At 42.2% G+C, this 27916-nt stretch overlaps 1 protein-coding gene across 4 annotated transcripts in view; it reads right to left on the bottom strand.

Moving 5' to 3' along the window:
- Window positions 1-27916, bottom strand: part of TRPC4 (transient receptor potential cation channel subfamily C member 4) — a 211898-nt gene that overhangs the window by 112916 nt on the left and 71066 nt on the right. For 3 of the 4 annotated variants that reach the window (XM_065581286.1, XM_065581289.1, XM_065581287.1), the window contains exon 2: window positions 19508-19912. The exons of the other annotated variant lie outside the window; for it this stretch is intronic. In XM_065581286.1, the coding sequence (XP_065437358.1) occupies window positions 19508-19885 (378 nt within the window). In that variant the 5' untranslated portion in view covers window positions 19886-19912. The remainder of the gene's footprint in view (window positions 1-19507; window positions 19913-27916) is intronic. 4 annotated transcript variants of the gene reach the window in all.

Below are 27916 nucleotides of genomic sequence, written 5' to 3'. Positions count from 1 at the left end.
AGGGGGGGTGGCGGGCTCCCCGGGTGGGAGGCTAGGTTAGCTGTTGCGGGGGGGGTGGGTGGGGTTAGCTGAGGGGGGGCTCAAGGTGGAAGTTTCACCTAGGGCATGAAACTTCCTTGCACCGGCCCTGACTGGGAGCTAGCCAACACCCTGCTGAGTTTTAGTAAGACCCTAGGCACTAATATCTATCCTTCCATTCATCCATCCAGACACTTATATGGTTCACCCACACCTCCTACTTACCTTAATTTTAGGTGTGGCTATTCAGCACCTATGAAAATGAGCCCACTTCTTTGAGTGCCTAAATATTGGGTACCTATCTCTAAGCTTCAATGTTTTTGTTTTGTTTTGTTTTGAACTATTTGTTTTAAAGGAAAAGAAAGATGAGCTGTAACAGCAGCAAATAAATAAGGACAAAAATACAAAGGTAAATACAATACAAAGCCAGATTCATTATCTCAGACAATAAAATTGTACATTTGTTGGCTGCTATATATTGTCAGAAAATGCACAGAAAAAGAACCAAAGCAAAAAGAAAAGAGAAACAAGGTATAAGAAATGAAGAAAGATAATAAGCAGAACGTAGTGCATCAGACAGAAAAAGTACCAGGCTAGCCTGGGAAACTGTCACTATACAGCAGTGACATCCGTCTATAACAGGGGTCGGCAACCTTTCCGAAGTGGTGTGCCGAGGCTTCATTTATTCACTCTAAGTTAAGGTTTCGCGTGCCAGTAATACATTTTAACGTTTTTAGAAGGTCTCTTTCTATAAGTCTATAATATATAACTAAACTATTGTTGTATGGAAAGTAAATAAGGTTTTTTAAATGTTTAAAAAGCTTCATTTAAAATTAAATTAAAATGCAGAGCCCCCCGGACCGGTGGCCAGGACCCGGGCAGTGTGAGTGCCACTGAAAATCAGCTCACGTGCCGCCTTCGGCACGCATGCCATAGGTTGCCTACCTCTTGTCTATAACAAGCTCCAGTGCTGCTTCGCTAGGCCAACCAATAGAATTCCTTGTACATCTCACCATTCTATAGTGACCTGTCAATCCAACAATTCTAAAACTAAAGACCAAGGCCCCAGTCCATGCAGAGCTCCACCACGAGCTCCATGTGGGCAGTGGGGTGCTCCTACACAGATTTAGTTGCAAGTTCAGGGCATTGAATTTGGGGAGTTCTTCCCTTCTTTTTTATGCTTGTTTTAAAATTTTGGCCAAAGTACTTTATTCATTATTATTAAGTACTTGGGTCCACTTAGAACTGAACTAAGAGCCACCAAAGACATTTCATAGATAGCAAGCCACTGAAAAGCTCTCAGCTGGGTTATAGTTTCCAAGATAATACGAAGAGCATACATCCATCCTCCTATCACATGCATATTAGAGTTGGTTGAAAATATTTCGGTGGAACAGCTTTCTGTTAAAAAATACAGATTTGTCAAAATCTAACTGTATTGTGGGAACACACCAATTTCAATTACATTTTTGATGAGAAAAAGTTAAAATGTGTTATTTTGACAATGTCAGTATGTTTGAGTCTATGCAAGCAATCAAACTGACAATGCTGAAATGTTTTGATTCATTTTGTTTTGACTTTTATAGTCAATATCAAATGCAATTATATATATATAATATTAAATGTAATATCATTACTATTTTAATATAATAACGTAAAAATGAAATTAATTAAAATGATAAAGTCAATAAGAAAAGTTTCAATGCTATTGAAAATAAGCATTTTTATAGTTCCAACCTTTTTAAAAAAAAATAATTTCTCAGGAAATGTTGGCTTTTTGTTCTCATTTGAAATGTCAGAATTTCCCACAGAATGGAAAGTCCAGTTCCTGATCAGCTCTAATGAATATCATATATGATGGTGATGACTATAAACTAGTGTCTGATTAAAAGAAACTAGTTAAAATAGGCATAACTATGTAAAAATGTGACATCATAACTCTATTACAAGCATTTTTAGCTTTTGTTTTTCATGGGAAATAGGTTAAATAAAAGCCATCCAACATTTTGTCAACCTCTGCCTTCCTTACCGTGGCTTCCAAGACCTCACTGAAAAGTGTTCTACCCCATTAATAACTCTCTGATTCAGTTTCCTAAATCTAAAATTAGGATAGAAGAAAAGCACACACTTGTTGTGCCAAAGGAACAAAACAAAGTCCTAGTAACATATCTAGTAACATAATATTTTTGTAAAAAAAAAAAAATCACCACCACCCTCACTCTAAGGATTTGTAAGTAGAGTGACAATGGCTGAGACTAAAGTCTGCAGTGACTCACAGATGTGCACTCACATTTTAGAGACATGCTCTGATTTTTTAGGATTATGTCCATTGAATATTAAGCAACTACCTGATGTGACTGATGCTGCCTGCATAGACCCAGCACTTCAATTTCCAACGCAAAAGGTGTCTTTTCAAAAATTATTTTGGCCACAGCTCTGATTGACATTGGCTAGGTGAAGTCTGTATTTTCTTCTCTTTAGGGTCTAATTACAACTAACACAGATAATAAAAATGTATCCGTACATTTAAAAGCTAAATCATGCATGCTCGTTTAGAAATATATCATTTAAAATTTTATTCATTCCTAAATAAAATCCACTAGCTATAAACCCTAACAGTCTGATACCCATACACACTCACTCTTGTGTTAAATCACAGCAGGGAAAATATTGCAAAATAAACTAACCCACATTAGTTTAAAATAAATGACTCTCCAAGATGCGTGCTTATCATCTCCTAAATCTAACTAGAAAACATATTTTAAGAGATTAAACTCTCTATGTGGCAGCAACGATGCCTTTAACCTATCACAATCCCAGGATCTTCAGTGAGGATTTGAATGGGCTACAAGAGTACAGATAGAAGCACTCCTTTGTCAGTGCCCTAATCCTTTGCACAAAGAAATAGTGGGGTGATGTCAGTCTGAGGGCAAATCTTGATAGCAGGCTATGACAGGGGCACTTAGAGAAGCTGCAAGGTCCAATAGATAAGGCACTGGACAGGGACTCAGAAGATTTAAGCTCTAGTCCTGAGTTTGCTGCTGGGTCACCTCAGTCAAGTCTATTGACCTCTCTATGCTTCTGTTTACCATGTCTATTTCAACTGTAAGTTCCTCCAGCTGCTACTGTAATATAAATAACAATAATAAGCTGTGGATAGCCTTCCTCCAGATAAAGACTGGTTTTGCATGTCTGTTTACTTTCTTCAAAATACTGATTCAGCTCTGCTGGGATACCAGTAATATTAATTATACCTTCTTTTTTTTTTTTTTTGTCTTTGGTCACATTTAACCCCCCCTTGCATTTTGATTCCATTCAACTGAGTTTAACTCTCCCCTGCTATTTTTAGTTCCGGTCTGTCTATCTGTGCTGGGAAGTGCCCTCCCAGCTGCTGTGTAGATTTATCTTGAGTAAGAGCTTACAGACTTTAAGTGACGTATTTCCGTCAAGGGTAAGAGTATGGAATTCTTGTTTTGTTTTGTTTTTCTGAGGAGAGGGAGTATGGCATATGAGGACTGGGAATGTGTGTGAAATGATGGAATTTGGGGAGGGAAGAGTAGAGACCGGATGATTTTTTTTTTTTGGAGGGGGCAGGAAAGATTATGGAACTGATAGATTTGGGCTGGGGAAGCATAGGAGTGTTTTACCCAGTGAATGACAAATGTGATGCTGACTGAGGCAGAACATTTTTGAGGGGTCAAGAGTTTCCTGCAAAAAAATCATTTTCGCCTCCCCAAATGCATGGGGACTATTTTTCTTCCCTTCCTCCCACAACATGTAGCGGGAGAAACAGAAGGCCATATATTTGTGTCAGTTTAGATTTTTCTAATGTGTGTGTGATTAGTGACAAAAGAAGCCCTCAGCATTTTATCCCTCTTCCTCCTCCCTTGGGTCTGTAAACTGCTCCAAAACATAGCCTGTAGGTAAACATGCTCATTTTCAATGACTTGTCAACTTTACTGGTAGGCAAACATATCCTTCCTTCAGTTACTGTCAATGACTTTAGCGGCCTAGAAGCAGATACTCCAAAAGTGGCAGCTAAAATACTCTAAAATTATTGAGAATTGCTTCTGATTAAATCCATGTGCCCCCACATTGTACCTCTTTGTAACTAGTCAATAACCAGTAACACAGGGCATTGCCCAAGTGCACGTAATGACTAACGACAAGCATGGATGTGTGTTTTTCTCACTCAGCAATGGTGAAAAAGAAACCCAAAGTGAAAATGTTTTGAAAAAATACATCAGCCCATGATTACACTGAAAAAAAATATGATAGTGTTAAGGAAAAACTATTAAAGGAAAACTAGAATTCTCGCTGTCACATCATATCACTGATCAATCAAACCGTGATTGATGTTAGCATATTAGGAGAAAGAAAAATCAAACTGCCTGAATGTTCAAAGTAGAACTGGTCTGAACATTTTCAATTAAATGATTTTGAAATATTCTCTTTTGTGAAAGCTGAATCATTTTGTGGAAATATATTGATTCTGATAGAGCTTTCTTCCAGAAAACATCCGAGATCCAAGGTTCTCTGGTCACTTGTGATGAGAGAGAGCAGAACTGAAAAAAGCTTTTAGAGTGGAAAATGGATGTTTTAACACAATTGATTCCATTTTGCAAAAACATTCAAAGGCTTTTGTTTTTGCTCTAACGAGGAATAAAAACAAAATTTGAAACCTCAAAAGTGCTTGTGAAATGGAATTGTCCTCTGGTTGGTTCTAGTTCAAAGCTTTTAAAAAAAAATTACCATGACCGTTCAACACTCACCTTTCTCTCTGTATTATAGCAATTTCTTTTTACTGTACCAGCTGGGACCAGCAAGTGTGCAAAAATAATAAATAATGAAAAAAGTTAACTAAACCTTTTGAAACTTTGAAAAAAGTCGTACATTTTTGGTGGAGGGTTGGCTCAGTTGTCTATAAAAAGGACTATATATGAACTAAGTATTACACATATTTGCATAAAGTTATCGAACTAGTGCACCGAACCCTAATAAAATAAGGAGTAGATCCTTAGCTGGTGTAAATCAGCATCAGTGATGTCACTTACTGAGAATCTGACCCTAAGATTTCTGTAAGCCTGAACTGTGGCCATATTCTCCTCATCTTGCCAATAACAAAGAGGCTCATCATTTTGTTTGGCGTTAGATGCTCCTATACTCCCTTTTCCTTAGCATCTAGTCCAATTTAGGAGCAGAGGATTTAGCATACTAGATAAGGCCATGGGTCCATCTCATTTGGCATAATACCTTCATGAGTGGTGAATACCTGCCAATGTCACTATGAAGCCAAAACACTGGCAGCAATACAAGAGGAACTGGGAAAAGTCATGAAAATTCATTCATCCTATGGGAGCAGAATCAAACGTTTTGCTTTAGTAGTGATCCCAAATTTCTCTGCAAAGCCACCAACCCCACTACTGGTGCACAAAAACATCTACATTGTTAAAGCTTCTTGCCAAGAGGTTAGTGCACTTCTAAACAATTCTACTGCAAACATAAAAAGAAAATCTTTGGAAAAACCACTCCTGGAAAGCTAGCCACAAACCCAGCTTTCCATCTAACGGACAAGTAATCATCTCCATCTTCACAGCGTATCTCTCCCTAGCAGCCAAATGTACACTTCAACTAATCAAATGATTACATGAAAAGATGGAACATGTGAGTTGACTGCTTTGTGTCCTCTCTTAACAAACCAAACTAACCCCTAGCCTCTCACATCCATTTCCGCCTATCAGTATTCTCAACCTGTCAGAAAATTCTGATTAATCAGATACCACTGGGGAAAATCCTCTGCTACCACTCAGGCAGCTTAGCAGGGGGAAAAATGAACTCTAATGCCCGCACATTCCACATCAAGACAGTTCTCTTCACGCTCTATAAAATGGCACCACATTGCTTCCTCCACCCTCATTACCATATGGACTACAATTAAGCAGCATACTTGATATCTACTGTGCGGAACTCAGTTTATGAGCTTCTGTGGGAGACATTTTCAAAACAAATACCACAGTTGGTGCCTAATGGATAGAGTGCAATTTATGAGCTTCTGGGGGTGGCATTTTCAAAAGACTGCATGAACAGATTGCACTGTTTACTATATGTACAATTTATCATATCATTCTTGCTTACAGCCCTCTCTCTCTTCCTGCCTCTGCTTCACACCAGTAATTCCCTATTCATTCATTTAGGGCATATTTTGAATTAATTTCTTAACAAGGACATTCCAAAAGAGGCAGCTTCATGGCCTAGTATTGGCTAAGTAGAAATCCACTTGCTCCGGTGCATAAACCAATTGCCAGAAGACGTAGAAGAAATACTTGCCCCCCAGTTCCTTAGTGAATCTCAGCACAATCCTAGGGTTTTCCTGCTTTCCTCTGAATCATCCAGAACTGGGCAAGATTGGAAATAGCTTGCAGGAAAGCAATAGTTAAACATGGCAACCCCTACAATATATTCTTATGTTTCTTTTCAGATAGTCGTTATGAAGAAAAAATGCTACAAGACACGCTGTAATGGACTAGGTCTAAGTCAATCACATTGCAAGGTTGTTGTACAGTTACTGAAGCTAACTACAGTATTTTCCAAATCAAGCAATTTCGTACACTCTGGTTCTGGGTGTCTGATTTGCATAATCGCTATACAGTTATTTCCTAGTAGTTGTATACCTATACTTTGATTGGCTATTTATGGCTGTCAGAATTCATGGATCTGCATAAACACAATGTGTGGTTATTTCTCAATAACTCTATGATGAATATGCAAACCTCTTCTTTGACTGGTGGCAACAATTCCACTGCTATCATTGTTTACTCAGAATGATCAAGTGATTTCCCACTAGCAAATGCACAGCCTCGGGTTCTCAACCCCTTCAGCTGAAGCCAAATGATTTGAATATGTATATTAAAGAGAAGAAAAAAATGCAAGGAAGGAAAGTGAGTGGTGCTGTGAAAATGCTAAAAGAGATCTCTTTTAAAAAAGATTATCCCCTGCTTTCTTGCATTTCCCCCCTTCAGACTTAACCCTGCTGTTCATCCTTACCCACCTTATCTTGCTTTCTCTCCTTCACTCATGCCCTGCCTAATATCTGCACTGCAAACCCTGCAGGGCAGAGTCCTTGCCTAATTGTATGTTCTGTGATACGTCTAGTGCAGACGTTTGGACATGGTAAAACCATCATGATAAATAATTGCAATATTATTGCCTCAATATTGCAGATATCCTCTTCCCATGAAAAAGCTGAACATTTACCAACTAAGGTGTTGATCCTGCAAGGAATTCTTTGTGGACAGACCTCCTTGCAGGACTGGGGAGTAAATACGGCTATAGATAGGTAGGTATGTATGTTATAAGCAAGGCTGGGAGCATCAGCTAGTATTAAGGTTACCCGATACTTCCCATTATAGCATGTTTTCAGTTGTTTATATCTTTGTCAAATTTTAATTGTTTGGGCTGAAATTTTCCAAGTTAAAAGTCTGCCTCAGGCTGGAATTTTTTGGGAAACTTTCAGCTCAAACAGTTCAGCCATTTCTAAGGATGAAGCTAATGAAAAATACATTGTTTTAGCCCATGTTAAAAAAATTCTAGTGACCTTTTCTTTGAGACACTTTAGCACCTCCATGCTTTGAGCATTGATTTGGGCATTTCAGTATTGGGACTTGACATTTCACAGCATTTGACCTTTTTTGTCAGGCATGTGCTTTTTGCTATCTCTGTGAAAATCTGCCCAAATTTGATTAAGTTATAGGTAAGGCTACATTTTAGTCACGGGTGTTTTTGGTAAAAGTCATGCACAGGCCATGGGCAGTAAACAAAAATTCATGGCCCGTGACCAGTCCATGACTTTTACTATATACCCCTAACTAAAACTTGGCCAGGGGACCACGGGTGCTTCCAGGGCGGCAGTCCAGGGGCACCATGGGTGCTGGGGGAGGTGGCCCCGGACCCCACTGGTGCTGCGGGTGGCTGGGTTGCGGTGCGTGGCCCAGGACCCCCCCTGGTGCTGGGGGGGGCGGGGCTGGCAGAGACCCCCTACCCGGCTCCGCGTGTCCCAGCAGCTCCTAGGCAGCAGAGGGGCCAGGGGGGTCCATGTGCTGCTCGCACCACAAGCGCGGGCTGCGCAGTTCCCATTGGCCAGGAATTGCAGCCCATGGGAGCTGTGGGGGTGGAGCCTGTGGGCACGGGCAGCGCGCAGTGTCCCCTGGCCCCTCCACCTAGGAGCTGAAGAGCCATGCTAGTGGGACCCAGGGAGCTCCCCATCCTGAGGTAAGCACCCCCTCGCACCCTCCAACCCTGCCCCGAGCCCCCACCCACACACCCAAACTGCTGCTCTGGCCCAGGGGCTGCCCTGAGCCAGCACTGGCCACTGCAGAAGTCATGAAGGCAGGGGCGGCTCTAGGCACCAGCTAAACAAGCAGGTGCTTGGGGCGGCAAAATATATGGGGAAACATAATGCTGGGGCCCCAGCTCAAACCTGAAGCAGCGTCCTGAGCTGGATCCTGACTGCCCTGGGGGGGGCAGTAAACAGCTTGTTGTTCTGCCGCCGGGGTGCGGCAGGGCAGGGAGCCGGCTAAGTGGGGAGCGTGTCCCTGCTGCTCTCCCATGGGCAGCGGCCACTCCCCCTCCCCAGGCGGGAGCCGGTAGCACGGCCCTGCCCCGGCTGCAGAGGATGGGCCGCTCCTCCTTGGCTTGTGCCCGCTGCTGCAAGCCAAGGAGGAGCGGCCTGACCTCTGCAGCTGGGCAGGGCTGCGCTACCGGCTCCCGCCTGGGGGGTGGGGTGGCCGCTGACTGCGGGAGAGCGGCGGGGACAAGCCGAGGAGGAGCAGCCCGTCCTCTGCAGCCGGGGCAGGGCCGTGCTACCGGCTCCCTCCCAAGGGGGGGGACGGCCGCTGACTGTGGGAGAGCGGCGGGAGCTGCTAGCGCGGCCCTGCCCCAGCTGCAGAGGACGGGCCGCTCCTTCTCGGCTTGTCCCTGGCGCTCTCCCACAGTCAGCGGCCACCCTTCAGGCAGGAGCCGGTAGAGCGGCCCTGCCCCGGCTACAAAGCACGGGCGGAACATGGTGCCCAGGCGGGCCGCTCCTCCTTGGCTTGCCCCCGCCTCTGCCTCCTCCTCCTCCTCCCCTCCGCACCACCTCCTGCCAGGGGACGGGAGAGGGGAGCAGAGCGGAACGGCAGCCTGGGCTGAGCTGAACTCATGCCGGGGCCAAGGCGAAGACCGAGGATGAGCGGGGCTGGGATCCAGCAGCAGCCCCAACCCCCAGCCGTGGGAGCAGCAGCAATGGGAGATGAATCCACCTCGGGCCAGATCCATAGTAAGGTAAGAGTCGGGCCGGGCGGGAGGGTCCCCAGGACCCCTCGGGAGCTTCTGCCTGCTGGAGCCCCAGCGGCTGCCACCTCCCTCCCCAGCCCCGCACAGCGCGCCGGTGCCTGGAGTCTCCTTCTGCCTCCCCCCCCTGCAGGGGGCAAGCGACCTGGCAGAGAGGGGCACCATCTGTCCAGCAAGCCCAGCACCTCTTCCTTGGCTCCTCCAGCCCCAGAGCTCTCTCCATTGCATGCCCCTCGGGCTCACAGCTGGGTGGCCTCAGAGTGCTGGTGCCTGGAATCTCCTTCTGCCTCCCTCCCTGCAGGGGGCGAGCGACCTGGCAGAGAGGGGCAGCATCTGTCTAGCAAGCTCAGCACCTCTTCCTTGGCTCCTCCAGCCCCAGAGCTCTCTCCATTGCATGCCCCTCAGGATCTCAGCTGGGCGGCCTCAGTGCTGGGAAAATGCCACCAGGGCTGGATCCAGTGTGTATCCGAGCTCGTGAGGAGCTCTCTTGCCCCAATGACTAGCGCCTTACCTATGGCAAGTACAGTAGTGCAATAGGAGCATGACGTGAAAAATATCATGTCACGTTGTGACACGGTCACTCAAATAACAATTACGTGTGTGTACTGTGCTGCTCTATCGGCGCCCTTCACGCTAATTTCCGTTTTGCGTCGGTACCAGTGGTGATAGGGCTAAAATGCCAGGACAAAAATAAAAATGACTTTCCGGTGCTGCCTACCAGCAACAAAGAGAGAAATAGCAAAAAGAATTAGAAAAAAGCTATTTTAAAAAAATCGACAATCAAGGAGAAAGCTATAAGCAATGCATTGAAGGTGGTTATTCATCAACTGATGAAGCCCAATTGAACCAAAGATTACCTTTATCAACTGATAAAGATGAACAACAATCTGACCAAAGATTATCTTCGCTAACTGATAAAGATGAACAATCACAATCCATCCAAAGATTTGCTACTTCAGCTGAAGAGTCCAGAAACGAAGAACTGTTATCCAAATCTAAAACTGAAGAACAATTATTGGAAGGTGGAGAGACTGACATAGGATCAGATACAAGTACATGGCCGACAATAATTACTGATGCAATGCGAATGATTATTGTGAAAAAAGGTCCGTCAAAACTAGATCCTACATTTGAATATCCATTTAATGAGTCGAATCGTCGATTTATGCCATCCAGTATGAAGAAAAAAATGAAAAATGGGGAACAAATTAATAGATCGTGGTTAGTGTATTCACAGACCAAAGATGTATTTTTTTGTTTTTGCTGCAAACTGTTCTGTAACTCGGACATTCTTCTGGCAACTGCAGATTTTAATGACAGGCGAAATTTGCATCAGCATTTGAAAGAACATGAAACATCAAAAAATCATTTATGCTTATTGACAAATTGGATTGAGCTGTCAAACAGATTACGTTCTGGTACAACAATCGATGTGGTACAGCAACGTCAACTAAATTCAGAAATTCTACATTGGCAAGCGCTGTTGGAATGTTTACTGGCAATCATTAATTTCCGTGGATCCTCGGATATTTTATAGGAGAATAACAATGGAAATTTCTTAAAATTGGTTGAGTTATTGGCAAAATTTGATAATGTTATGGCTGAGCATGTACGAAGAGTGAAAGATGGAGAGATTCACACCCATTATTTGGGTAAAAATACACAAAATGAGATAATAGAATTAATTTCTAATGGAGTGCATAATGAAATTTTATCGAATTTGAAACATGCCAAATATTACTCAATTATAGTTGATCGTACTCAAGATCTGAGTAAAACCGAGCAAATGTCAATATTTTTATGATTTCTGAAAATTGACGAAAATGCAGAAGTGAAAATTTGTGAACACTTTCTAGAATTTATACCAGTGAACAAAACTATGGGAAAGCCCTCACAGATGTAATTCTACAGAGATTGGAACACTGTGGAATACCTTTAGAAAATATGCACGGCCAAGGGTACGATAATGGCTCAAACATGCGAAGACGACATGCAGGTGTTCAGCAAAGAATACTGAATTTAAACAATTGAGCTTTTTTCATTCCTTGCCATGCACATTCGCGCAATCTGGTTGTCAGTGATGCCGCCAAATCATCTAAAGATATGACGTTTCATATTTTACCACAGTGCAAGCAATTTACAACTTTTTTAGTGCTTCCACACACCTGGGCAATCTTGAAGAAGCATCTTGAACAAAAACTCATACTTAAACCTCTGATTCAAACTAGATGGGAAAGCAGGATAGATGCTATTAGACCACTCCGATATTCATCAGGAGAGATTTAAGATGCACTATTCGAAATAAGCTAGGACTTGTCGTATGATCCTTCATTTCGACATGAAGCTGAAACATTGGCTCAGAAAATGATGCAGTTTCAATTTTAATGTTGCACGGTTATTTGGCATAATATTCTAAATCAAATTAATTTGACCAGCAAAGTTATGCAGAACATAACCATAGACATATCTGAGGCAAAGACAATTTTGAATAAAACGCTGGCATATTTAAAAAAATACCATTCAGATGAAGGTTTTGAAGAAACTGTCAAAGAAGTAACAACAATAGCAGAGGATCTTGATTTTGAACCGACGTTTGCACCTCAACAATTCATTCGTCTTCGGGAAAAAAACAAGACAGTTTTGTTATGAGGCTCATGATGATCCTAGTCTCGATCCAAACGAAAGGTTTAAAATTGAATGTTTCTATTGTATTTTGGATGTAGCTATAACTTCCATTGAAGAAAGATTTTTTCAGTTGCATGGTCATTGTGAAACTTTTGAATTTTTATATGATATTGGAAATATTAAAAATCAGTTTTCCAAAGAAGACCTCATGAAGCACTGCCAAGACCTACATTTAGCGCTCAGTACTGATAATGCTGCTGACATTGATGCAGTAGAATTGTATGATGAATTAATAGCTTTATCTGAGCTAATAAGTCCTAAAACTTCTCCTCTAAAAGTATTAGAATTTATAGCAAGAAATGATTTTTTCACTCCAAACACTGCTATAGCATTGGGCATTAATATTACCAGTATCAGTGGCTTCTGGTGAGTGCAGTTTCTCAAAACTGAAATTACTAAAAAATTATTTGGGGTCCACCATGTCTCAAAATCGTTTGTCAGGACTCGCATTAATTTCAATTGAAAGTACTATTGCAAAAAATTTAGATTTCACTGACTTATTAAAAGACTATGCAAGTATAAAAACCAGAAAAATTCAGTTCATATAAATTCTTTTAATTTATAAGAAACTGGAAGACACTAACATTTTTCATTACAGCGTATAGCTGAACTCAAATTGTTTGTAATTGTGTTTTTTGTTAAAATTAAATGTTAAAATTACATTAGGAGGAAATTGTTTTATTTCACTAACTACAAATTCTCTGTTTTCATTTTTTTTTAAATTTTAAACAGTCTAAACAAAACTGCAAAGTGCAAGCATGTGTAAAAGCCAAAAAAAAAAGCATGCGGGGGGAGGCCGGGCAGCCACAATTTTTTTTTGCTTGGGGCAGCAAAAAACCTAGAGCCAGCCCTGCATGACGGTCACAGAAAGTCATGGAATCTGTGACTTTCTGTGACCTCCATGACAGACTCGCAACCTTAGTTATAGGCCTTTGAAATTTTGTAGTTAGCACATGCTCAGTGGAGTCTTGCTACATTCCCCAAAGATTCCATCCAGACTAAGCATGCTCCAGCCAAGGGCTGAACAGGATTTTTCCTGCAATTGCAGCTCTGGCTTCTGTGAGCCATATCATGGCTAGGCACCAGAACTGAAAGCAGGGAGCCTATCTGCTGGTGCCCAGGTGACAATGTCATTCTACACTCCAGGTCAGAGAAACATTTAAATACACTCTTCATGTAACGCATATCCACTTGATACATATTTTTGATATACCCTCTGGAATTCCAATAGAATAACTTAACAAATTAATTCCTCTGCGGTACCAGTGGAAGAGTTACCACACTGATTTGTCACTCCACTAATCAGCTATTTCAAAGACTTTCCAACTGTCTAACTTTCTGAAATATGTGGTTCCAAAAATACCCATGCACACAATTTTAATGAAATACAGTACATTCCATATATGGTGCTAGCCGCACACACCTATTACATTAAGTTAAAGCTACGGCATTCCATTCTATTCAATTATCTGCTTAAAGTCTCCTCCATTCTATTACATGGGTGTGTATGCACAGTGCAAAATAGCATGATATAACAACCAGTTATTCATCCTAAAGTGGAAAGGAAAACAGCTTTTCTCAGAAAGATATTCTACTATCGGTCAGGATAATAGGCAATAAGATCTTGGCAGATAGTTTTTGAGACATCTGGTTATGAAAAATTAATAATTTGGAAGAACATGGATAAGTTTAGTCAGCTCAGCTACCTTAAATCCTGTTATTGGCTTTTACATGTGATCCAGCAGCTGGGGAAACTCAGAAAGTTTAGAAAACATAATGCAAGTGACAAAAATGACCTTTTCCTGAATTGCTATAATGGATGCCACAGAAGCCTCACTCACTAACTGAATGACAGAAGGAGTCAAGTAGAATCCAAATCAATTAAATGTATATACCTCATTACTAGGCACCAGATGGCACCAAATAGATACATATGATAATAAACTCAAAATCCCCATAATACACATGCTGTGTTATCTGAAATGCAGAGTATACTGCATGTGGAAAGTAGGTAGGGTCTGGGGACATAGTGGATGGCTGGTGATAGACTCTTATCTAGGAATTTCTAAACTCTAAAAATATTTAATAATTACTTTTAGTTTAATCAAATGTTCTTATGTTGCTTTTTGAGTATGATGCTGAAGTAAGTTTTAGCTACAACCTCCCCACACAACATATTATCCCCTTGTCGAATAGTAAAACGATATTGATACATGAATACTTCTGTAAATAACAGCTGCAAGTTTTCTAACTATAATTCTCAAGCCATAGTCATTATTATTTGCTAGTATTCAGACAACTTCCATGTATTAATGAAAATCCCAAATGTTCCATGAGCTTTAGCAATATAGTGGAAATGGATTAATCCTTGTGCACTTTTTATTTTTCTCCTTTTTAAATGGTTTCAGTCATTCAGTCAAGGAGAGGAAATGGTATTAGGGCTGAAATCCTGGCCCCACTGACCTCAGTGAAGCCATAGGGTTTATGGCAGCATGTAGAAGTACAGACACTGCAGGCACAGCTAGCCTGGGCATAAACAGCAGTGTAGACCGAGAGAGACAGCTTAGGTGAGTAAAGTGCCCTACATGCCTGAACCCTAGGATATATATCCTACGACTCTCTATAGGCCCAAGCAGTGCCTCCAACGTCTACCTTGATATTTTTAGTAGTGTAGTATTCCACTGCTTACCTGCTGCCACAGCTTTTTCCCACCACAGAACAAAGCTTCGGCAGTGGGGAAAGGCTCTGGCAGTGGGAGGCAGCAGGGAGGCTCTAGCAGCAGGGAAAGGCTCCTGTAGGTTACTGAGCCTTCACTGCAGCGTGAAGCTACGAACTGCAGTGAAAAGTGTGGACGCAGCCTGACTTTCACTGTGGCATGCAACTACACGTGTAGTGCCTGTACTCTAGACAGTGCCGTAAGTACAGACAGAGCCTAGGTGACCAACTACACATGAGGAGGAATGAAGAGCAAGTCGCAAATAGTCAAAGCTAACAGGTTGTAAACAACCCAGTATGAAAACAATTCATTTAAACCATATGGTAAATATAACAAATTAACAAAAATACGCTAAAATATGAAGCCACAATTTAAGAGGGAGATTTTCAAAGACACATTTGGGAGTTGACTTTTCAGGGTTGTTGGGGGCTTAACTGCCCTTTGTGTTTTTGAAAATCTCTTCCTAAGTACTTAAAATAAGGATTTTGGTGGCTAATTTTAGGCACTTGAGTTGGAAAACCTAAGCCTATTGTAATGAATTTTCAGCCAGGCCTCAGCGTAGCCTCCAGTTGTGCACGTGCAAAATATGCACACATGTTCATGTGCTTTACAGGTGCAAATACCTGCAAAAAAAATTAAACATTTTACATGTTCCCTTTAACATGACTAATTCCTAAAAACAAACAAATCATTTGCATTTGCAGAAACCTAATGCTAATGGCTTCTTTGGGTGCCAATGCATGTGAGTAAAGTATTAGTCTATTTAAAGGGCCAACATAAGAACAGAAGAACAGCCATACTGGGTCAGACCAATGGTCCATCTAACCCAGTATCCTGTCTTTCAGCAGTGGCCAATGCCAGGTGCTTCAGAGGGAATTAACAGAACAGGTAATCATCAAGAGATCCATCCCCTGTCATCCACTAATAGCTATTGATGGACCTATACTCCATGAACTTATCTAGTTCTTTCTTGAACTCTGTTCTAGTTTTTGCCTTCACAACATCTACTGGCAAAAAGTTCCACGGGTTGACTGTGCATTGCGTGAATAAATACTTCCTTTTGTTTGTTTTAAACCTCCTGCCTATTAATTTCATTTGGTGACCCCTGGTTTTTGTGTTATTCACTTTCTCCACACCATTCACAATTGTATAGACTTCTATCATATCCCCTCTTAGTTCTCTCTTTTCCAAGCTGAAAAGTCCCTGTCTTTTAATCTCTCTTCACACAGAAGCTGTTCTACATCCTTAATCATTTTTGTTGCCCTTCTCTGTACCCTTTCCAATTCTAATATATCTTTTTTGAGATGGGGTAACCAGAACTGCAGGCAGTGTTCAAGGTATGAATTGGTATAGTAGCATAATGATATTTTCTGTCTTATCATCTATCCCTTTCCTAATGATGCCTAACATTCCATTAGATTTTTGTTTGTTTGTTTTTTGAGTGCCCCAGCATATTGAGTGGATGTTTTCAGAGAACTATGCACAATGAGCCCAAGATTTTTTTCTTGAGTGATAACAGCCAATTTAGATTTCACCATTTTGTATGTATAGGTGGGACTATGTTTTCCAGTGTGTATTACTTTGCATTTATCAACATTGAATTTCATCTGCCATTCTGTTGCCCAGTCCTCCAGTTTTGTGAGATCCCTTTGTAACTCTTCGCAGTCTGCTTTGGACTTAACTATCTTGAGTAATTTTGTATTGTCTCCACTTTTTGCCATTTCACTGTTTACACCTTTTTCTGGATCATTTATGAATATGTTGAACAGCACTTGTCCCAGTACAGATCCCTGGGGGACCCCACTATTTACATCTCTCCATTCTGAAACTGACCATTTATTCCTACCCTTTTGTTTTCTGTCTTTTAACCAGTTACGGATCCATGAGAGGACTTTCCCTCTTACCCCATGACAGCTTACTTTGCTTAAGAGCCTTTGGTGAGGGATCTTGTAGGAGGCTTTCTGAAAGTCCATGTTCGCATGCCAATGTTTGCATTTGCAATGTGGAGGTTCATGTTTGTGCAGGAGGAATCTTGCATGCCCACAAATGGAGGCACATGGCTGGAAATCCAGGCCACAATCTCTGCTAAAATGCCTTGCAATGTTTATAAACACCTCATATTTTTGGGCAGATTCGCACCTTTTGTGTCTATGAAACATTTCATAACCATTTCAAAGTATGCAAACTGATTCATAGATTTTGCAGTGTGTGCAGAGCCCACCCACAGGGTTTCTATCGGGTATGCTGGGATGTGCTGTTTGCATGAGTGAATGTGGGTGTTGTGGGTTATGGAATACAAGTCTGAGTTCTCCTCTAAGACGAGGTACAAAAAGCTTCAAACTGACAGGAGGACTGTTTTGCCAAAGACAGCGGAAGTTCAAAAACTCTCTCAGGATATGAACTTACAACCTTATCTGTGGCTTCCCACCTGAATGTTACTGTGCACAGACCACTACCTATGATGTTGACCAACTATGTCTCATTGTACCCCCACACACACACCTGTCTGTATCCATTTGCTGTCTCTTGTCTTATTGCTAGATTGTAAACCTTCTGGGGCAGGGACATCCTTTAGGTTTGTGTTTTTACAGTGCCTAACATAGTGTAGGTCCTGGCCTATGGCTGGGACTCCTATTCACTGTGGTAATACAAATAATACATGATAATAGAAAACATAGCACATGCACAAAAGGAAATCCGAACTTTATCCTGCTATATCATGAATTGCTGGCATCAGGCCACATGATTACCAACCTACAGCATCTATCATTATTAAAAGGCAATACTGGGCCCAGGTAGCCCCACTCCTCTGGGCCTGGCAGCCCACTGCAATTGGAAGAGTGGGTTAAAAAAACCTCAGAAGCCCAGGCAAAGAATAGTGGACAGGCTTCAAGAGAGATGAATCCTTCTCTGGGAAGTCAGCCTGAAGGCAGAGCCTGCAATGGGACCACAAAGCAGATAAAGTCCCAGGCCGGTTCTTCTCCAACCACCCTGCCCCCCTTTGAAACCTGCAAGGCCCTGCTCATTTAGACTTTCTGTTAAATGATTGATTGGACTTTCGGGGCCATACCCCAGGAGCACATAGGTAGGCAGTAGCTCAGGCTGGCAGGCTTTGACTCTCTGAAGGGATGACCCTCCAAGTGTTACTTCCTACAGGGCTCTGGATCAGGACCTGATGGAAAGGAAAAGCCTGGGCCCCCCATACCAAGCCCCGACTTAAGAGAAAAGGCCCAGATGTGGGTAGAGGCTCCAAACATTTGTGACTTAGGATCAGGCATCTCTATCACCTCTAACAGAAACACCAGGGTATGGTGGTCAGGTATGCTAACTGCTAGGCAACCTGGCCCTCTGAAAGCCTATCACATACTCCTATTTCACAGATGAGGAATTAAGGCCTTCAAAGTTTAAGTGACTTGATGGAGAGTGGGGTGTTGAACCTAAAGCTGCTAATTCCTCGTCCAGTACCTTAACCACAAGACCATTCTTCTCCTTTGAATTGTCTCCTCATACCCTGTGAGCTATGCAATAGGGTGAGAAATAATGGAAATGAGGCAAGCATAAAATGAATCTAATTTCCATCCATTTATGCTGAGATAAAGCCATTGTTCTATACACAGCTGGGTAAGGACCCAACATATTGTACTCTTTCACCAAAAATAACATTGAATTCCTATTATTTTATTGACACAAAAATTATACTTTTTACTTATCATCTGCAATTATATCCATAGCAAGTACTAGATACTGTAATTACATCATATTGTATGCATTGCCTATGAAAGGGCTCCAATCATTTCAATTCACTATGCACTAATATAGCACCTATAATATATGGAAATTGGAATAGACAGGAATAGAATAGACTCTTACATCTATTTATAGAGTGGTTTTCATCCCAAAGGATCCCTAAGAGTCTGCCAAATTACAATTTACATCCTACCCTGCCTCAATAGGGCCTTACAATGGGTCTGGCATGGAGGATGTTGGCCGCCTAAAGGAGGATGGCTTAGTGCAGTCAGGGGGAGGTAGAGAGGGACACACCTTAAAGCCTCTTTCAATTTATTCTAAAAAAGATTTTCTATCTAATGATGCATCCTTTGAGGGATGATGGGGAGAAAGAACAGGTTTGCCTTCACTCCTATGAGAACAGGTTGAGGGCCTATCGCTATGCATGCAGCCAAGGCTGAGGTTCTGACCATGAAGACCTGGGGTCATGGTGACCATGCCTCACAGTCACTGAAGTGGTAGATGGTCTCCACATCAAGGGTGAAATCCTGACTCCATTAAAGTCAATGAGAGTGTTGCCATTGATTTTCAATGGGACCAGGATTTCATCCATAGTATTCTCTTCCTGTTAGGTTGCAATTCTGCATGAAGCAGGATTTTGCCCTAATATGTCCAGGAATCATTTCACCAATAAAATGGCAGAATTAGCTGAAATCGAATTAACGTTCAAAGGAAATGCCCAGTTTCAAATTGCATAGTTTTTCCAAAGCCATTCACCTATCCCAGGAAAACACTTCTTTTTATCTCCCATGTATTAGCATGAATTATATTATCATATTGAACAGAATACCCAATGCTAAGAACAGAGACACTCAAATCAAAATGAAAATGATACCGATCATATTGAAAACACTACATGTTGAATTTGAAAGAGTCAATTTTTTTTTAAACTCTTGGCTCCCTTTTGACAATTCCTGGCATATACCTACAGAAACTTGCTTGCAAACCAAGAGCAAGAGTGAATTTTGCACGTACCTGTTTCTCCCCACTCGGCTTTTTGTGATTTAATAAAAGTTCCACAGCTCCAACGACCTCCTTTCGTATGGCATGCAGCAGCGCATCTCCGAGATACACATTAAAGCTTAAGAGCAGCTCAATGAGTTCCAGGTTCTCATTTTCAATTGCAATAAGGAGAGCTGTTCTTCCAAGAGGATCAATGCAATTAATATTGATCTTGAAATAAATTTCGGCTTCCTCCAGAGCTTTCTTCACACTAGCATAATCTCCTTTCTCCACGGCATTCAAGTAGGCTTTCTCGGCAGGGGAGAGTTCAGACTCTGCTCGCACTATACGAAGGGGGATGCGGTCTCTGTAAGGGGCATTGACGCTTCTTTTGTAATAGAACTGGGCCATATTTTATGCCATTCTAATACTTTGTCTCTGCAATTTAAAAAGAAAGAGTGCATCGGTTATGGATTCCTGGAATACAGTTCAGCTTCTGATTACTATTATTATATATGCATTACAGTAGCATTTAGAGGTGCTGTATAAACACATAATAAGAGATGGGCTCTGCCCAGAAAACTTCTGGTATAAATAGACAACAGAGACAAAGGGCAAAAGGGGAAACAGAGAATCAAAGAGATGAAGTGCCTTGGCCAAGGTCACAGTGACCAAGCCAAGCACTCAGGTCTCCCCATGCTGATTCTGGTGCCATATCAACTAGATTTTGCTCCTTCCTGGCACATTCTATCTAGCCTAAGACGGACCTAATTTGCACAGTTCAGATCCAGGTGTGAACTTTCTAAAGTCTGGAGTATTTGTATGTGATTCAGCCTTATCACTATTAAACTAATATATTCTAGCAAGTATCCTGAGTCTGGCTTGTAAGCTAGAATTAGGAATTAAAAAGATAAAATAACATTTATACATTGCCCATGATATTCTTAATATTTAAAAATCCCCAGAATTAACAGATAATGGTGAAGGGTTTGGTTTAATCCTTAGCACATTCTAAACTAAAACAAATATCCAATCGCAATTCTAATATCTTAAACATCACCAAGCATGTATTGCCTCTGTTACTGTATTCTTTGCCCATGTAATACCATAGCAATATCTGTTCCTTCTGTCAGGGCAACAATTAGCTGGTAACCTCTGTGGTCTAAAAGAAAGTAGTAACATGATAGGATCTAAAATGTTAGGTTACATGATCAATAAAATACCCCCCTGCAGTTCAAGTAGAGAGGCAGCATTGCCTAGTGGTTAAAAAGACTGAGTGTCAGGTGACCTAGATTCTTTCTCTCTCTGTCTCCCTCTGTGAGAATTTGAGTAACTCACACAGCACTTAGCCTTTGAGTGGTAGTGAGCCCCTTATTTTATAACCCCTCCATCCACTTTAGGAGTGACATTGATGGGCTCCAATCTTGCTCAGGCAGAAGGAGGAATTATTTCTAAGGGCCTCTGAGAATGGTGAATCATAAAAAAACAAGAGGATAATGGGGGGAATCTTGGATATTTGACAGAGACATGGAGAAAATCCTCTGAAGGAGGGGGAAAACCCAGTAAAATACCTGTGTATCAAATAGGGTTCCCAGCCCTCCAGGATTGTCATGAAGTCTCCAGGAATTAAAGATGAATCTTTAATTTAAAATTATCTTATGTGATGAAGCCTCCAGGAATACGTCCAACCAAAATTGGCAACCCTAGTATCAAACCCTAGTTAACAAACTACAACAAATTTAATGTAATCCTATGTAAGTGGTATAAGGAAAGTCAGTAACCAAGCTGCATATGTCCTTGGTCTGTCTGAGTACCTTCTTTTCTAAATGTTTTCCTTTAAGTGACTCGTCAACCTGCTCACCATCCCCTTCCCACCTGAGGTCCACACTCCTCCGGCACCAGAACGCTCCTTTACCACCACCGTCCAACCCCCAGGCTGGAATTTATTCCTCCCTTTCCCCACACGGCCCTTCTCCTTCCAGAGTCAATACTTGGGGCAGTTGAGCTGATAAATCTAGGCTTTGTTATGAACAGTCCCTGCTCCCCTCCACCTTCCATTTCTCACCCTGTCCCTGTTTCCCCCTCCCCATCTATACTCCTCCCAGGTCCCTGCTTTTAACCCCTAGCCACCCTCCATCCCCCTTCCCCCCTTGGGGTCCCTGGTTTCTACCTCTACACTGCTCTCCCACCTCCACACTTCCCCCCGCGAAGGTCTCTGCTTCCTCATCCCAGATCCCAGCTTCTTCCACCTTCCACCACTTCCCCATCCCATCCCAGGCCCCTGCTTTCCTTCCCATCCCCAACTCCAGTTTGCCCAACCAGGTCCCTGCTTCCCCCATCAATACCATTTCTCCCACTCCTCTCTGGTTCCCTGCTTCCTCACCCTGCTCCATTGCCTTTGTCCGCCCCGTCCCCCCCCACATGGATCCCTGCTTCCCTTACCGCCACTATCCCATTCTTCTGGTCCCTGCTGCCTTCTCCTTCCCCACACAGCCACACACTCTCTTCCCTCCCCAAGTCCTCACTTTTTCTCTTGCCACTCTGCTCCCCTGCACTCTCTAGGTCCTTGCCTCTCTCTATGGCCCCATTACTTCTCTTAGGGCTTGTCTATACTTACACGCTGGTTCGGCGGCAGGCAATCGAACTTCTGGGTTTGATTTATTGCGTCTTGTCTGGACGCGATAAATCGAACCCAGAAGTGCTCCCCGTCGACTCCAGTAATCCTGCTCGACGCGAGGAGTACGGGGAGTCGACGGGGGAGCCTGCCTGCCGCGTCTGGACCGCGGTAAGTTCGAACTAAGGTACGTCGACTTCAGCTACATTATTCACGTAGCTGAAGTTGCGTACCTTAGTTCGAATTGGGGGGTTAGTGTAGACCAAGCCTTAGACTACAGCCCACAGACAACTTCCCTACATAATAGATTACCTGCTGCATCCAATATGTGTAGGCAGTTATGTGGCGGGGGAGGGAGGGTGATGTGGGGGTGGAGAGATTCCTCCACCTGCAGCATCAAGCAATCTGTGTCCTGACTTCCTAAGAACCAGGCTTCTCTGGTGCTCTGATTTTCACTGAAACCAATTGGGTTCTGCATACAGATGACTAGAATATTCCTGGAAATTCTGGGATTGATTGGCTGTGGTATTAAAAATGATTGTGCTACATACAACAGAGAAATCCCCGGAAGTTGAGTGCCAATAACTCTGAATGTTCCTGATATCCTTATAAATCTCCAGTCCTTTGTGAATCTTAAGTTATTGGCCTCAATGACTTTTTTGGGCACTGAGTTCCACAGTTTAATTACTAGTGTGTGAAAAAGAATTTCCTTTTATCAGGGTTGAGTTGCCCACCTGTTAATTTCATTGAATGTCCTCTTGTTCTTGTGCTACTTGAATTATTTATGTTTGATTAAAAAGAAACTGTTATTTCCCTCCCCTTCTCTCCTGGACTTGGTACAAAATAAATGGGGTATATTCATCTCTAGTGCAACTCCATTTATTTGGAAGGAAGTCAGAGATGAATTTGACCCCATGAGATCGGAGAAGATGGAGATGCTTATGGCATAATATGAGCAGAGTGGTTTATTGGAAGAAAAGTTCTGACAACATTATGATGAACTTTTCATTTTTTTATGGTATTACTCTTTCTTAACTCTTAGATGGGCATTAAGGAGGCCTCAGGCTTTCAGAAATCTCTAGAGAATATGTGATACTAACATCTTCATTCTTGGACCAGGGAATAACAAGGAAGAACAAAACCAAAGTATAACCTTTTCCCCTCTTGCTGCTGACATGCATTTAACAAACACATTTTCCTAAATAACACTTTTCCTTCTTTTGGTAATTGCTGATTGTTTTTGTTGTTTTTCTCTTTCTATTTTCAGTAAATAAAGAGATCAGCCTCATGATATGAGGATCTCATTTGAACTAAAATGTTTAAAACATGTAATTAATTCATAGAGCTTGATTACAGGTGTAGTGCCCCGTGAATGGTTTACAATATATTCATGAGTCATAATAATGCACAAGGTGGTTACAGATGTATCAAACTACCAGTTTAGGGCTTGACCCTCTCTACAGATAAGTGGATGTGCATCATCAAGCATCTTGACATATAGATTGACAGTGGCACTTGTTGGTATCTTTACTCAGAGCTAGATGTGCCCTCATGCAGAAATAGCAAACAGAGACAGGAACTCCCAAAGTTTTCCTCTGAATTCTTCTGCTCTGGGCTGGATTTTTCCCTATCATAAAAGAAACTAGAGATCCAGTCCAGCAATGCCCTGGGGTGGGGACTGAGAGGAAATGAGAACATTGGTTTGGAAAGTGATGGTTCCTGAAGATTTGTGTGCTGCTTGTAAGGACTGTGCAACCTTTGCAGAATCATTGCAACAGAGAAGAAACACCACCTCCTAAATTTAAAAATCAAGAGACAAGCCAAAAACCCACTGCTTAAAGTACAGAGAAGGCAGAGCTAAGCAAATGTGGATTTAGAACTGATTTAATCTTCCATCACACCCAGAAGGCAATATACATCTTTTATGCCAAATTTCTGTCCTGAGTTGCACACAAGTGTAAGCAGAGTCAGGATGAACTCTACCCTGACATCTGGTGATGAATTATGGCAAGTGTGGAAAAGAACTCCAGGGGCTGATCTTGTTTGCATAGGCACACCCACTCGCCTGGCATGAAACAACAGCAACTCAAAGTGGTTACTTTGGCTGGTGTGGGATCCCCAGTTTTCTCTGTTATTGGGGCAGGAAGAATAAAGTTTTGTTACCCTGATTCTGTGAATCAAGGCCAGTGGAACTGTTGTATAACAGAAGGACTGAGTGAGTCCTTCACCATTACCTAACTAGCACTTGCTTGACAAGGGGCATGGGTTACAAAACCCAGTGAATGGAGAGAGGATGGGGATAGGTATTTGTACCTGATAGCATGGGCCCTCTCTGAGGGTTTGAAACACCAATTGCACTACCTCCTCTATCCATGGTTGAATGTCAGAGCTAACTTTGATTCTATTAGGAGTCTAGTTACAGGCTGCTGAGCTGAATTCACTGTGGGTCAATGGTGCACTAGCACTGGGGCTCCCCTAATTACTAAGAGCTGAAATCACAAAAGAGCTAAAGTTATTAAGAGCTGAGATCACTGAGTGCTGTTAACTAGTGGGGGAGCCTGAAGCTATATTGCTAAGCAGCTGCTGGAGCAATTTGTGGGGACTGGAGGAGCAGCGAGTGGCACGGAGCCTTGTGGGGCTGGTTGGAGCGGCCCAAGGAACGGCGAGCGGAGCTGTTTGCGGGGATGGCTGGAGCGGCTCACAGGTCGGTGAGCGGAGCAGAGCAGCTTGTGGGACGGCAGGAAGTGGACTGGCTAGTGGTGAAGACTGTGGCAGAACCCCACGGAGAGACGGCCAGCCGGCCTCGGATCACGTAAGGTGCCCCTTAACACCCTGTGTGCCCCCCCCCCTTTTACTCTGGGGCTGCACTGACTAGGGACAGAGACTTTGGGGTCTGTTGGACTTTTGGGACTTTGGGTGGTTGCTGGACCCAAGAGACTTTGGGGGTGTTGGACTTTGGGGACTCTGGGTGATTTTTGGGTTGCTGGATTCAAGAACCAAAGGGAAAGGACACAGCCCAATTTGCTGGGGTGGGTTTTTTTGCTCATGGTTTGTGTTATGAATCCTGTTTGTGGTGTTTTTCCAATTTAATGCTGATGTCGTTTACCTCATGTTATTAAACATTTTCTGTTACACTCAGACTCTGTGCTTGCGAGAGGGGAAGTATTGCCTCTTAAAGGCACCCAGGGGGGTGGTATGTAATTGTCCCAGGTCACTGGGTGGGGGCTCGAGCCGGTTTTGCATTGCGTTATTGAAACGGAACCCCTAGATACAGAACCCGGCCCTTGTTGCTGCCAACTTAGATGGGCAGAAGGGTTACACAAGCATTAAAGTCCATGGGATTGCACTTGGTGTAATAGAGGGCAGCATTTGGCCCTATGAATCTAAGATATAACTTGATGAAGCAAACCAGAGACTGAGAAAGGAGATCTTGCAAATAAAGGGCCTGATCCCGGGAGGTGCTTTGCTTCTTGGGCAAAATGATCAGTACCCACTGCTCCCTATGAAGTGAGTGAGATGAGCAGAGGGCACCTTGCACCTCCTAGAAAATGCTCATTACCTGGCAGGATCAAACCTAAAATGAGCAAGATCATACACTGGAGCTATATGTGAGCAAAAGAGTCTTAATGTTGAACTAGCTCACTGGATGTCAGTGTCGCCTACCACTGTGTTGTACTTAGGAAAGTCAATCAGCTAGAATTCAACATGCAATGAGTTCAGGGCTCCTGCCAACCTACCGACAATGAGATAAACAGTGAAAAATAATGTTACTTTAAAAATTAATAGAAAAACATTGATCAGCTCTGACTCTCAATCTCTAGGGTCAAGTTTACATGATCTCCTTCAGTTTATTGTATCTTTCACAAATGACTCCTCTGAACGTACCTACATTTATTTTGCAAGATTGCACAAAGCAATCTTCATTTTAATATAGAACAAAAGACTTAACTGAAATACAAGCCTCACTTAGTAATGGAGACTTTATACATTTCAAAATTATCCATGGATGATTACTTTTAGATCACTGGAAATATTATGTATCAGAGGGGTAGCTGTGTTAGTCTGGATCTGTAAAAAGTAACAAAGAGACCTGTGGCACCTTATAGACTAACAGATGTATTGAAGCATGAGCTTTCGTGGGTGAATACCCACTTTGTCAGATGCCTGGACTGACATGGGACTCTTCGTTGCTTTTTGGAAATATTATGTTTTGAAAAATCTGCATTTTGCACAGATCTCCAGATACAGAATTACTTGCAAAAAGCATTTAGCCCTGGTTTTCCTTATCCAGAAAAATGATCATGAGCACAGCTGGTCAAATTATTCAGTCCAAATCATTTAGCTTACAAATGTTTCTATCTATCTTCAAATATTTGCAAACAGTTATTTTTATGGTTGAAATAGTCCTAGAGATGGTTGAGCAAACAGTTGGTAAATAATTTCATTTTATATATAAATCATGTAAATTCTGTGATTAAATTTGACCAGCTTACAACACATACTATATAATATGTACACTATACAAATTAAGATATGTTAAAATATAAACTTCCAAAGTATATTGCTGTCTGATTAATAAAATAAACCATTAAAATTACTGTTAAAATGAGAAGATTTAGATACAACTTATTCTAAACCTAAGTGGATGAAAGTTGGAAAACTAGTGCAAAGTGCTAAATTAAAGCAAATGTAGTGTAGACCTCTGGCTCATACACTGGACCCTATACAAAATGAACTGTCTAAGCTTAGAAGGTACTGCTTCATGTTTATGATTCCCTCACCAAGGGACCTGTCTTGAAGTCCTTAGTACTTCTATTCAGTCTCTGCTGCATGTGCAGCTTTAATTCAGCTCTCCCCCCCCCCCTTGCACATTCAGTCTTTAATTAAACAATCACATACTATTTTTTCCCACAGAAATAAGCTCCCGCTGCATACTTCTCCCTGGCCTTAGACAGCACAAGGGTGCCTCCACACTTTACTGCATGAAATTGGATCTCCACTGTTTTGGGGAGGGTAGAAAGTGACTGGCTTCCAGGTCATGCTCCCCTTAGGACCAAAAAGAATTCTTTCGTAAATTGGAGTTACTTTTGGTGGAATCCACACTAACTCCCCCCCTTGTGCCTTTTACTTTTTTGGGCATAGGTCTGGGGAAGATGGCGAATGACAGCATGTCTCCTTCAGGTGCAATTGGATGGAGGTCAGGGAGCTGGGAGGATGGTAGGGTGCTTTGTAAAATCCACAGGAGTGACTTCTGTGTTCATCATTGAGCCATTGTTTTTCTTGAGGGGAGAAAGTTACTTTAAGTCCAGCAGCTTTAACTCATGTAGGTTTGCATGTACATTTTACCCTTTTGTGGGATTAGCAGTGGGAGGGTAGCATGTGCTACCACAATGTCCAAGGAGCACTTTGGATTTTGTTTGCAGGTTTGCTTTTAGGACTAGCTGTGTGAGTAAGGTGAGGATCTCATAGGTAGTGAATGTGGAACACTGTGCTCAAGAAACCTACACATTTAGGACAAGTGCAGAACACATTTCTCTTTGATCAATTTAACATATTGTATGTGTATTATTCATGGCAAAAGCAATTGCCTGACATTTATTAGATTGATGGAAGAGTGAGATCTTTTAAAGTCTATATCTGTGATAGACTGACTAATCTGACAAGAAGTCCTATTTGATATAAGACCACTCTTAGGGCCAAGGACTGGGGGAATGGAACTAATTTCGGCTGAGAAACAAAAAGCCATTTATGTGGCAAGAGAGATTGAATTTTGGAGGTGCTCCTTTTGAGGTTGCACTTTAAGTTGGTAGCTCTTACTTGCTCTAAAG

The sequence above is a fragment of the Chrysemys picta genome, chromosome 1 (genome assembly GCF_011386835.1).
Source record: "Chrysemys picta bellii isolate R12L10 chromosome 1, ASM1138683v2, whole genome shotgun sequence".
Taxonomy (NCBI): Eukaryota; Metazoa; Chordata; order Testudines; family Emydidae; genus Chrysemys; species Chrysemys picta.
The sequence above is the reverse complement of the archived record's forward strand: the minus strand, read 5'-3'. Positions and strand labels throughout refer to the sequence as shown.